General features: G+C 45.4%; 1 protein-coding gene across 1 annotated transcript; it reads left to right on the forward strand.

Annotated features, from left to right (window-relative positions):
- The first annotated feature begins 5890 nt into the window (after window positions 1-5890).
- Window positions 5891-7745, forward strand: LOC133496694 (homeodomain-interacting protein kinase 2-like). Its single transcript, XM_061812559.1, has 2 exons — window positions 5891-6035; window positions 6127-7745. Exons 1-2 carry the CDS (start codon window positions 6014-6016, stop codon window positions 7275-7277), a joined length of 1173 nt encoding a protein of 390 aa, XP_061668543.1. The 5' UTR covers window positions 5891-6013; the 3' UTR covers window positions 7278-7745.
- The last annotated feature ends 5832 nt before the right edge of the window (window positions 7746-13577 follow it).

The following is a 13577-nucleotide window of genomic DNA, read 5'->3' on the forward strand; positions in this document are numbered from 1 at the left end:
TAGTGGCACATATTTACTTCCATAGCTTTCATACTAAAAATATGGAAATAAGGATTTGCTTTTGGACAATAACATCCCAGAATTCATGTGCGTTCTTTTCGTTATGTGTCATAATAATTTCTCGTGTATAACATGCCATCAAGCTTCATGCGCATCCCCAAAATTGACATCAAGAATCCGGAAAACTCTGCTAGTATAATTCTTAGATCGTCAATTTGCTGCTAGCCGTTTGTTCAAAACATTAAGTACTTTCTATATTTTGTCATTCATTTTTTAAAAATTACTGTTTCCGTCTGTTCAGTCCCTGCCAGAAAGCAGAGGCCATGCGAGCGAAGCAGCTGACGCAACAGGACACGACGCCAAAATAAACGGTGTTAAAACGCCGAAGCCGCTGTTAACTTTCCTGTTGACAAACATCCTCCCTGCGCTTATGTGACAACAAAACGTTTGCGCATCCCCGCAATCCACCAGCGGCTCACATTTGGCAGCCGTTTCCCTGGCGCGGCGGGCCGAGCTGGCGCCGAGCGGTGGCGGCGGCGGCGCCTTCAGAGAGGGTTAGCGCTGACCCGGGGACGGATTAGAGTAAGACAATTAACAGTAAGAAGATGGACCCGAGGATAGCCGGTCAATCCCAATCAGCGGCCAAAGAGGCTGACGAGCTTCCAGTCCACCGCCGTCTTGTAATCTAATCGACAGCAAACAGGCTACTGAGGTCGTGGGGGAAAACATAAATAAATAAATAAATAAAAACCAGACTGCCACGGGCATGCTAACGGCGGGCATGTATATTGTGTTGGATTTTCGAACACAAACGCTGGGGCAACACGTAGACAATAAAATAATAACCACAGGCAAATATATTCTTTATCCTCTTTGAAGAGCGACTCGCGCTACCGTCGAGGAGTTCCGACATCTCCCGTCTCCACGTATTTTACTGCCCCCAGGTGGCCAGGATCCGCATACCAGAAGTAGCCGCATATTAACCATTGAACGGGAGCAAAACGTGTGACAAAAAAACGGAACTTGAAAGTTGGAAAATGAAGTTATACAATTCAGAGAATAAGCGGCTAAATCCGTCCTCAGGCGGTGTAAATCAAAGACGTGAAGTCTCTTTCATTTTAATTCGACACTAAGTCTCTCAAAATGCGCACAATGAGAGTAAAATGAGCAATTTTCATGAGTAAAAATGGCTTTGCGCTGAAAACATGACGCCGGAACAGTGAACGTCCCTCAACGGGGAGAACATGCAAATCCAGAAGAAACGATTGTTTAACGCTATCAGCGCATATTCCCCACATGAAACAATGGTTGCCATGACACTTTTCAAATAAATATTCAAATCTGAAACGCAACCCATGCGGGCGGGGGAGTGGGGGGGGGGATTAACATCGAATCGCGCGCACGCACAGAAGAGGAGGCGGCCGGGTAAAAGACAAAAGGCGATGGGGTGTTCATTTGCGAGAGGGATTAGCCAAAGCCGTGTGCGCCGCTCGTTTGCGGCGCAGTTACGCCCGCCCGCCCACCCGCCGGGCGCCGTCCAATTTGCAGCGCCGCTCGTTTATGCTTTATTGCTACAAGACGTTCATTGAGGGGCAAGTGCTTGCTTTGCGTGTTGAGCAATGCTTAACATGTTTTAGCTCTGCATCTGTAGGGATGGGCGGCGGCGGGGGAGCTCCCATTGTAAATCTTTGGCATCCCGTTTACGTGTTTATCAGGTGATGATGATGATAATACAGCGGTATCAACGACGACTTCCTTATTAACGCGTTGACTGATGATGTTTTGATTCATCCGCCGGAATCCCAACTGTAAGCTGCCATGAACAAATAGACAACATTTCTCACGTTTCGCACAGCTCATAAATGATTATGGTTTTTAGTCATAACGGCCCTCTGAGGGAAACCGTAACGACAAAAATGAATCTGACACCCGTGCTTCAGATTAAAACATTATCAGGAGGAAATATCTTTAATTTTTTTTTTTTTGCCGATTACCAGTCTTTTAATACTGTAACGGTATAAACGGCGCTACGACCACAGAGAGGCCTTGACAATGTCAAACCGCAGCGTTTTAAGAAGTCCGTTCAGCCGCCGAGTCTCAACGGCAGTAAATTTTACTATGTTTTGGTCCGGAAGAAAATGATAACCAGCGCGAGCGACGATTCGCTGCTGCCGTGCGAATTTAACGGGGTCAAGGTGTTGAAGTGTGAACGCGCACAATTGATTGGTAGTGATTCGCTGCGTACCGTGAAGAAGCGCTTTCAATTTCTGTTACTTTATCAGAGTGTTGACGCAAACGCGGGAATATTCCATCTTCGCCCGCACAGCCGTATTTTATTTTATTTTTTTTTTTTTACATTTGACGGCCTTATCTTTCCTACAGCCTTTTTCAAAAGTGACTGAATTGAAAGGCACACAATCTTTATGTTTGAGTCTTGCCTTCTGGCTTTACCTTCTCTTTTTTTCCACCTTGTTTAGCGGGCCCGGCGCTCATCTGAAAGGTGGCGCATGAATTCCGAGCTTATCTGTCAAAGGGGATGAAAGTCAGACAGGGTTACACGCTTCTCGAAGTGCTTACAAAAAAAAAAAAAAAAAGGGAAGCTATTACAACTTGGAATTCGGAGTTTCCAGGTCTTATCTCGGCAAACGGCAACATTTCTCCAGAGAGAAGAAGCATCCAGGGAGCCCAAATTGTACGACAATCAAGTATTTCTAATCTAATCGGACGACGTACTCAAAAGGGTCGAGGTTTTCCTACAGTTTCATTTGTGATGTATTTCAAAATTGTGTTTCGGGAAAAACAATCCAAAAACGCGGAGGAACAAGATTATTTCATACGGACTCAGCGCAAGCCAATCGGGTTCTCAAGAACGCGACCGTAGGCCATCGACCGGTATGCGGACGTCGCTATAAACCCGACGCGCACATGCCTCGCAACCCCCCCCCAGCGCTAATGGTACGCACTGAGCTGTCAGATTAAGGCTCATTTACTCTCAGCGGGGTCTTCAATTAGCCGTGATTAATACGCCCATCGGTGCTTCTGTTTTAAGAGAAACTCCGGATCCGTCAAGATTAAGAGCAAGCGCCAGATAGTAGTTATAGCCACCCGCGCGGAACTAACAAATTAAAACCGAGAGCGAAAATTGAAGACGACTGACACGCTAGCTCATTCAATGTGATTAATATGAATATATGTTTTATGTTTACCCCCCGTTGCTTTCGAGGACAACTTGAGATCTGTTTGGGAAAAATCTAGAAATGATCACATTCGATTTCGTGCAACTGTATGTCATGGTTCAATGACTGCTTTTCAACTGCATACTACATCTTTGACAAATTTATCACTGCTTTGATGTCGCACTATTTACTTATTGGTGTTAACGTTCAAAACTAGTGAGAACTGGGCCAAACCAATTGGCAGATTTGTCTCTTCACCAATAGATCTGGCCAACAAGGACTTCTCGATCCAAAATGAGGTTCTGAAATCCAAACCTTTTTGCAGGACTGCTTTATTAGTGGGCAGCGTCCCATTTTTGGGACATCGTGATTTTCCCGTATCATATCCGTCAGTGTATCGAAATATTTAAGTGTTTTAATCTGAAGCCATAATTCGGTATCAGGAGAGGTTCACCGAGTTATTTCCCTTTCCTTCCTGATCCAACATGGCTGCCTCAAGTACACATGGAGAGTTTTCTGAGAGAAGAAAGGGAGAAAGGTCGGTATGCAACCAAGTTTGTCTTCAAAATGCTAATCCATCGGTATTATTAATGCATAAGTGTCGTTCTAGAATAAGCATTCATTAATAAACATATCTCTAGTGTGTACCACTTCACAGAACCGATAACATACCCGTCCCAGTTTTGAGAGGGTCCATCTTTTTTGCCCTTTGTTTTATGCGTTAAACGAAAAAGAAGTATTATTTCCTTGATTGTGGCCTGTTAGGAGTCTTTTATCTCAATAAGGCAAAAAAAAAAAAAAAAAAAAAAAAATTGCCACCCGGCCCATGAATGGGTTAATCGAAAAGGTTATTTGAACAAGAAAAGTGAATGGAGGCGATGGAAGATCTCGGTGCCACCAGTGGCGATGATCTATGGTGCCCCCCCCCCCCCCCCCCATTGCCCTTTAATGTCCGGTAGAGATAAACATAGAAATGCAGCCACTTGAGAAATAACGAGGAGAGATCTCAGCGGTGCTGAGAGGAAAAATTTCTGTGTCAATGAGAATATTCTGGAAAAAGGCTATTGCTATCCAATCTTTATCGGTTATCGATTATCGGTTAATTTTGTCTTGTTTTTTGACACCTTAACATGCATTTTATTCTCACTTATGAGCGATGGACTTTGATCCTTAAACTGTAGATGAAAGCGCGAAGTCTACGGAACAAATTTGCTTGCCAGAATCGGCAAAATGTGAAATGCTAAACAGTTAGCAATCGCGATTAGCATTAGTATGCTACTGATGAGCATTTTAGGGTCAACAAATGCTCTCTGCCATTGAGCTCACTCATAAATGTTATATAGCATGTACATTAAACTTCTACCAGTGTCTTAAAGATCACTTAAAAACTTGTTTTGCAAAGTTTATTAGTGGCTTCCGGCGGCGGTTCCATAAGAAACTTTTTGTTTTGGTCCTGGGGGTGCTTCAAGGCATAAATTTTGCATCGACCTATTTTCGTTATCTTGTTATTCGATTTCTCTCAAGTACTTGTACCTAATAATTTGGAACTGGGTTGTAAAGGCAATTTACTTGACTTAATATGCAAACTGTTTTTTGGTTTTTTATTTTGCGGAACAAACTGATGTCAAAAGGACTTTGTCATCCTTTTATAATCATTTTGCCATGTGATGACATCAGACAACTGTTTATAGAAATGGCGTGCTGATTAACAAATGAGATTGAACTATGGCAGATGTGTTTATGAGGTCACAATGACCTCACCTGTTCTGACCAACTTGGGAAATGCAAACCTAAATAATTTGTCACGGGTTCAAAACAACGACATCATAAAAGGTTTGATCAACGGTACATGTAATGTGTCATCACTCTTGACAGTTATACAAGTGTAACGACAACATGTCCGCTGAACAAATAAAACGATGCACCAGTTGCTTTTCTGCAGATCGCCGCCACCTTTCCCCCCAAAAAAGCAATTTTCATATCAACGAGACACCAACATACAAAAACACAAAAATGAAAGGTGCCGTATAATGTCAAGCCTCCATCTCGTTATCGCCCATGCGTAGGAATATCAATAATTAGAATCAGCCTTCAATGTGAACTTTTCCAACAAGATGGCGTTCAGTGTTTCACCATTTCAGACCAACGTTTGCAACGTACCGCAAAAGGATAAACGCTCAACTCCCAAAACACGGCGTGATACTTATGAAAACTCTTCCAGTCCCCGCGTATCGTCACCGTATTGACTCGCCGAAGGCATCGCCGTCGATCCGTGAAGCCGACGCCCAGGCGTGTATTAAAGCCATTTGCGCCAATTACAGTGATGTACGTCGGAGCGGCCGGTGCCGGCGGAGTCGACGGCGCACTCGGACGGAGACGGACGGGTTGGATCATTTTTCAGAGCAATTAGAGAGACGTCACGTGCGTTATGACGGATGGACTCGGGCGAGCGTTGTCACTCAAGACAGCCCTCGGAGGTCTGCAGGCAGACTAAGAGGTAACAACAACAGTGAACACTACGTCTTAATACGCACCCAAGCTTGACAGACACACGATACGCATTTCTAGATCAAATATTTCACGCAGTCATTCACTGGGATCTGTAGCGATCCTGCGACTGCAGCAACTGGCGACCCTAGCAAAATGAACGCTCCGTAAAAAGCTCGCCTACACGTCCCTTTGACGGCTTTAGTGCCTTTGATGTCTTTGCGCGACAACGAAGGCGTTTCAGTCTCGGCGAGACCTCCCAACTCAACCGGCGGAGGGTGAACAACAACTTAACGGGGTGTCGTACCTTCCCTGCTCGCTTAAAATGAATCTGAAAAGCGACCGTCGGCATGGCTTTGAATAAGAAGTCAGGTAATGACAATTTTGAAAATGTTATCCGTGAAGTTAAACTGTTGGCGATGTCGAGTCGTGTTGACGTGGTCTCGTTCTGCCTTCCGTACAGACAGACTACACATTTATAAAGGGAGCACGCTGGGCCAGTCCTACAAAGTGGAAGATTTTCTCGGCGAGGGCAGCTTCGGAATTGTTGCCAAATGCCGTTGCACGGAGACTGGCAGGATGTCGGCCATCAAAGTCATCAAGAATCAGCCGGCAATCATGCACCAGGCAAGGGAGGAGATTGCGGTTCTGAAACAGCTCCAGAGCCTGGACCCGGACGAGTGTCACATCGTGCGCTGGAATGACTTCTTCTTTGACAAGTACCTCATCTGCTTGAATTTTGAACTTCTCGACCAGAGCCTGAATAAATTCCAGCTCGAGCAAAACCTCCCGACTCTTTCCATCTGTGAAATTAGACCAGTTTTGTACCAGATGGGCAGAGCCCTGCTGCATTTGAGTGACGTCGGCATTGTGCATACGGATATCAAAACCGACAACATCATGGTGGTGGACCGCTCTCGGCAGCCGCTAAACTTTAAGCTGATCGACTTTGGTTTGGCTAAAAAGACTTGTGATCTGAAACCCGGCGATTATGTCCAGACTTCGTGGTACAGGTCTCCAGAAGTAGTGCTCGGTATTTCCCTCAACGAGGCCATCGACATGTGGTCCCTCGGTATCGTCGCAGTGAAGCTTGCGACAGGTCACCATCTTTACCCGGGGGACTCGGACTATGACACCTTGGCTTACATGATTCAAACCCAGGGCCAGCTGGCTGACTCGGTTCTGGACCGTGGCCTACGAACACGGGCTTACTTCAACAAACGGGACACCGGTCCAAACGGCTGGAAATTGAAGACTCCGAAAGAGATGGGCTATGACTCTGTAGAAGCGAGACCCTTAAATCTCAAGTCTCTTGAGGAGATTCAAGTGGTTCAGAAAAAAGGAGCAGAGCGCGACCAGTCTGTCTTCATAAATCTGGTAACAAAGATGCTCCACCTGGACCCGGATCTGCGTATAAAACCTGCAGAATTTCTGCAGCACTCTTTTTTTACCGGGGACGACGAGCACTATACACTGTCGTCGGGTCAGACCACCTCCTTCACCGAAGGGCCAGAATCGCAGGACGGAAAGCAGATAGCCATAAAAGTGAGACGTAAAGACGGTTGGTTGAAAAGACTCTTCAGGAAGATTCAAGGGGCCTTTACGGTCGATTGAAGAAAAACATTCTTTTTGCACAAATATGAACTTATTCATTACTGGACTTGTTTATACTTGTCAAATGGAATCCAACAGTTGCCTGCCACAGACGTATGTATTCGTCAAATACATATTTTCAACGAGTAAGCTTGGAAGATGGTCCCTCCTAGCTTGCGTTTGAAAGTTCGGCTAACAAACTACTGTAATGACTAACGGATTCCTGTAGGTGGCAGCACTTAACTATTTTGGTGCTGAGCTGAGCACATCTTTTCAATAGAAGTTAGATTAGGGAGTCAATTTTGGTTTGTCCCCTTCAATGTGAGTACGTCAGACTCGGCCTTTTTTGTGTTGTCATAGTTTTAGGTATCTCAAAAATAAACAAAAATTAATATAAACAACTGTCACTGTTCTTCTGGGAAACCAACCCCGGTGGTACAGACTGACGACCACAACGTTCTGTGAGATCGGGCAAAATGTGCTCCAACAGATGGCAAAGTGAGCAACTCGGCGTTCAAAATGGCTGGCGGTGGAACCATTCTGAAGCCAGCTGTATCGAGCGTTAATTCAGATGAAAACGGACGCCGACGAGCGACCTCACACCCGTCGTTTGACCGGGAAAAAGGCAAATATCCGGGAATCCCGGCACATTTTGACTAAGGTTAAGCGTCGCTTTCAAAGGTCCGAGGCGGTGGTCTGAGGCCACCTCACAGGACCCGTTTTGCCGAAATTCTCTTCTCCTCCTCACGCCATCCGTCGTTTCAAGGCAACGCGGTCACGTCACAGCTCGTCTCGTCACCAGTTTTATGCATTTCTTTTCGCACCCTTCGTCGCTGCCATTGATCCTCCCCGGAAAGGAGTCAAGAAAAATACACGACGGCCTTTTCACTTGTCCTCGATCGATTGTGGAGTGTTTTGGATTTTATATATTTTTTTTTGGTTTTCTTGACTTTCCCCTTCACTGTGTCCGCTCATTTTTCAAATTTAGCATTTTGCGGGGGGCAGATTTTATGGGAATATCTGCAAACTATTTGCTCTGTCCTTCAAATTCAACCCCCCAGCCCCTAAAAAGAAAAACAATGTAAATGAAACCAGATGACCACAAAAAAATACATATAAAACGGAAGATTATACCAAAATGCAAAAGCATACAACAAGATTCTGATGGTTGACTATACCAGAGTCTGCCACGAAAACACTTATTTTATAAATCCAATTTTATCACTTGTTACATAACAAGACCAAATGTGTTGCTTATTTATAACATCCAATGTGCGAAAATTGTTGCTTTTCACACATTTCGTCTTGCGTAACAGAACGCGTCTAATGTGTGACATCCAACACCTTAAACCTAGCTTGCAATTTTTTTCTTCACAGGTGGATGGTGCAAATTGATAAGGAATTACCATCGAATTATTGACCATATGGCTTATATTTGTGTTTTTAAAAATGGGAAATATTAACATTATTGTTTATAAAAACAAAAGTGATGACAAATCCAATTAGAAATTTGTTTTTTGTCACACTTTTTCCTTCAATCGTGACATTTATTTTGCTGTGTGGACGTTGGCCACCAGGGGACAGTAGGCAACCGATTTACAGGTATACTCCACTGAAGGTTTTGCTCCTCTCTCGGATTCTCAGTACGGTAGTAGTCCTTCACGTGTGCTAAAGAAAATATGCCTTTTGTAGTCCCGTTCTTGTTCCGATAACTGTCACGAGCCACCAGTGTGAGGGCGGACCCAAATGCAGGACGCCAAGACGAGGACATGATGTCAGACGTGGTTTCATTTCGGAAGTGGGTCGATACCCAGAAGTAGTCCAAAACAATGCAGAGGCACAAAAACCCTAGGCTAGGCAGGATCCAAAAAGACATTCATCAAGGTCTGATGACTACGGATACCCAGACTTCCCTTTTCCGGGCACTTCGTCCAGGTCTTCCGGAGGGATCCCAAGGCGTTCCCAGGCCAGCCGAGAGGAACAGTCTCTCCAGCGTGTCCTGGATCGTCCCCGGGTTCTCTTTCCGGTGGGACATGACTGGAATACCTCACCAACCAACATCTTTTTAAAAAATTGCCCAGCAGTTTGCTTCTGGTTTTGCTGCTGGAATAATTTAACCATGAGGTTAAACGTACTGCAAGCCGCCTGTAACCAATACTGCACCACTGAGAATCCACATGCGGAAATTACTGCGGCAAACAAACGAGAAGAAAAAGATTCCACTCTCAGTGTCAGTCCCCTTGGTTGAGTGACAACATCCGTAAACGTTTCCTTAATAGATCATGCAAATAAGGTTGGGGGTTTTCGCAGGAGGGATCATCATCGCGACGTGTTATCAGGTTTCCTGCTACCTCGTCTTTAATTGATGAGACCCGTCATCGGGCGAAATTTCCAAATGAGGTTGGGTGATGGCCCCAGCTGCATAAATCAAGAGGCCCCTCGTCACCTAATTGTTCCAATTAGCATGAGCGCGGCGGCACAGGCGCTAATCAGAGATCCGCGCTGCTGAGAGTCAGTTTGTAGTTTTTTTCTTTATAAACAGAGGTCCACGCCAGAACCCAAACATCCTTGCAAAAGCATTTCTGACTTTCCCTCTGTCAAGCTTGAGAGGATGCAAAATTGCTGGGTCGACCGCAACTTGTCAGCGCACCTGACACAAAGACAGCAAAATCCCCAAAAGACTGGTAGATGCCGGTCCAGGAGGCTCCGGGTTAAAAATAAATTCATGCGATAACAGCATTAGATTAGGCAGCTGTCGTCAGGCCGATGATAAAATATGTACCCGGACCGTAAATAAGCGCAATCGCAGATAACTTCATTGATAACACCGTCACTGCCGTCAACCTGCCACGCATTTGAGATTAGATCGTCCTGGAGTTTTCCTTTTTTTCTTCCTCTAATCTTCTAGCAGTGAGCTGCTCATTTAGATGCCGACCGCAGATGTTAAGAGATAGCTGATGCGCTGTCAAGTACGCGTGGAGAAAGCAGTCGGCACAAGGGAAACAAATATGTCGCTGGAAGCGATAAAAAACATTTTCCCCGAATAGGACGAGATGCTGCACATAAGCCGGGCCATAACGCTTTTGGACCAAATCCTCCCCCGACTGGGATCGCTACGTCGTTGCAATGTGACAACAAAACACAGCATGGGAGGCATTTGTGCACGAAATCCACCAAGAACGGCGCCAGAACATTCACGGCGACAAATAACATATTCGGCTCCAGGCTGCCGCTAGCGCGCCGGCGCCAGTATCATCATTTGATCCACTCGTTGGCGATTCCACGGAACGTTGGAATCCGCCGGATGCAAACATCGGCGGCGAGGCCGAAGGACGAGGCATCTCGCCGTCAGCGGGCGGAAAAAAGCTAACAATGCGCCGCTGCAATGTTTACACGGCGCGTACGCCGACGTGCGACGTGATAAGACGACTAAAAGGGAGCGGCAGGAAAACGGGGCAGATGGCGCGTCCCCGAAGGTTCCAACGGGATGAAAATGTCAATGACGAGAATCACGGCACGGAATAAATAAGCATATGGAATCATCGGGAAAGATAATCAAAATGCAGAGCTAATTTACCCGCAGAATCAATTCAACATTTCGTGGAAACGCATGAATAAAGATTTCTTTGATTGAGAGGATTTACCGTAATTTCCCGACAATAAGCCACGACTTTTTTTCCACACGCTTTCAACCCTGCGGTTTATGCGGCGATGCGGCTAATTTGTGCATTTTTTCTAACGGGCCGCAAGGGGGCACTCGAGCGGAAAAGTTAAGAGTGACACCGGTGGAATATATGTGCCGAGGAAGTGTTTTTTTACTGGTATATACTTTTTTAACCGGGTCTGTTAGCGCTGTGCTAGCATTAGCACTGTGCTAGCGTGTTGCTGCTGTGTTACTGCCGCATCTCAGTGACTTTTCGCGGTATGTTTTTTTTTAACTTGCCCAGTTAGTGCTGTGCTAGCGTGTTGCTGCTGTGTTACTGCCGCATCTCAGTGACTTTTACCGGTATGTTTTTTTTTTTTGTGGCCGGCCCTATTAACGCTGTGCTAGCGTGTTATTGCTGTGGTACTGCCGCATCTCAGTGACTTTTACCAGGATGTTTTTTTTAACCGGCCCTGTTAGCGCTGTGCTAGTGTGTTGCTGCTGCGTTATTGCCATGTCCAGTGATTTTTACCAGTATTGTTTTTTTTTTTTTTTAGCCAGCTCTGTTAGCGCTGTGCTAGCATGTTGCTGCTGTGTTACTGCTACATCTCAGTGATTTTTACTAGTATGTTTTTTTTGTAGCTGGCCCTGTTAGCGCTCTGATAGCGTGTTGCTGCTGTGGTACTGCTGCGTCTCAGTGACTTTTACCGGTATGTTTTTTTTTAACTTGCCCAGTTAGTGCTGTGCTAGCGTGTTGCTGCTGTGTTACTGCCGCATCTCAGTGACTTTTACCGGTATGTTTTTTTTTTTTTTGTGGCCGGCCCTATTAACGCTGTGCTAGCGTGTTATTGCTGTGGTACTGCCGCATCTCAGTGATTTTTACCAGTATTGTTTTTTTTTTTTTTAGCCAGCTCTGTTAGCGCTGTGCTAGCATGTTGCTGCTGTGTTACTGCTACATCTCAGTGATTTTTACTAGTATGTTTTTTTTGTAGCTGGCCCTGTTAGCGCTCTGATAGCGTGTTGCTGCTGTGGTACTGCTGCGTCTCAGTGACTTTTACCGGTATGTTTTTTTTTAACTTGCCCAGTTAGTGCTGTGCTAGCGTGTTGCTGCTGTGGCACTGCCGCGTCTCACTGACTTTTACCGGTATGTTTTTTTGCTAGCCAGTTCTTTTTGTCTGATATGTAAACGGATTCTTTTTAGCCGCGCGTCTTGCAAATGTAGCGCCGAAGGGGGGTTAAAAAAAAAAAAAAGAGTTTGCCGAGTGACAGCAGACACGCTGCCAACGCACTCGAGTCCAAAACACTGACAGCTTAAGTGCAGTGCCGCAATTAAAAAGGCCACCGATGACATGTTGCCGGCGGAGGAAGAAATATGCAACGCGGGCCGAGTGACGGCTCGCGTTCGACGGCCGATGATGGCTTTGCATAACAATACGCGCAAATGAAGAACGTATTAAACGGAAAAAGTCATTGGACAGGGCACCGATAAGTGATTTGAAAAAAAATAAATGCACGTACAATGAAAAAAGCAGTCGTGTTTTTGAAGTGGGAGCTTTAACGTATGTCGCGTACACACTAACAGTCTTGCGGAATATTTTTCAGTAAGTGATTCTTTGATTTGAAAGACTTCCTGTGGTTGCTTGATCTTTGAGCATTCCGCCCCAGGGAGAAGTAAAAAAAAAAAAAAAAGTGCACACTTTCTGCACTCTCCGTGTGTGTTTAATATGTACGGTTACGTTCATAAAAGAAAAATTGACAAAATTTCCAAATATATCAACAACAAAAACAATATACAGTACAGTCAACAGTTGTGAGCATCGCAAAGATTCAAGCAATGTTTTGATGTGCCGTAGACCATTGCCACCGACCATATATTTGGCTCATTTTTATTTAATAGACCTCCACCAACCATCCATTTTCTTAGCCGCTTATCCTCACGAGGGTCACGGGAGTGCTGGAGCCTATCCCAGCTGACAACGAGCATTAGGCGGGGTACACCCTGCCAATCGCAGGGCACATGGAGACAAACAGCCGCACTCACAATCACACCTAGGGGCAATTTAGAGTGTCCAATTAATGCTGCGCACTCAGAATCACACCTATGGACAATTTAGAGTGTCCAGTTAATGTCGGGTGTTTTTGGGGATGTGGGAGGAAACCGGAGTGCCCGGAGAAAACCCACGCAGGCACGGGTAGAGCGTGCAAACTCCGCACAAGTGGGGGCAGTATCGAACCTGGGTCCTCAGAACTGTGAGGCCAACGCTTTGCCAGCTGATCCATTGTGCAGCCCCCCCAAATTTATTTGACTGATAGGAGCATGTGAAATATTAGCAGTTTTTCTCATTCAAATGGTGATATATAATTGCTTTTTTCAATCAATTTTAAGATAAATAGAAATAATGAGCTGCTGTAGGCCACTACTCATGCTCGTACGCTCACGCTGTATTGATATGACTGATTTCGGATGATTTGCATTTATTTTGTCACTTCCTGCGGCTTTACACGCAAAATTCTCTCATATTTACACAGTGACATTCGATACGATTCATACTCCAACAGCTAAAATGTGCTTTTCGGGAACGCAACACGCCGGCTGTAGGCTTTTCCCCGGCCGCTAATGCACGTTACACGAGGTGTCGGCGCACTTTTCGAGTGGAGCGCTGATGAAAAAAGCGCCA

The sequence above is a fragment of the Syngnathoides biaculeatus genome, chromosome 23 (assembly GCF_019802595.1).
Source record: "Syngnathoides biaculeatus isolate LvHL_M chromosome 23, ASM1980259v1, whole genome shotgun sequence".
Lineage (NCBI taxonomy): Eukaryota > Metazoa > Chordata > Actinopteri > Syngnathiformes > Syngnathidae > Syngnathoides > Syngnathoides biaculeatus.

Excerpts from the sequence above, each read along its gene's own strand:
- LOC133496694 (XM_061812559.1), top strand. The coding sequence starts at position 6,014 with ATGGCTTTGAATAAGAAGTCAG. Across the intron at positions 6,036-6,126 it reads GGCTTTGAATAAGAAGTCAG|ACAGACTACACATTTATAAA; the intron begins GTAATGACAATT and ends CCTTCCGTACAG.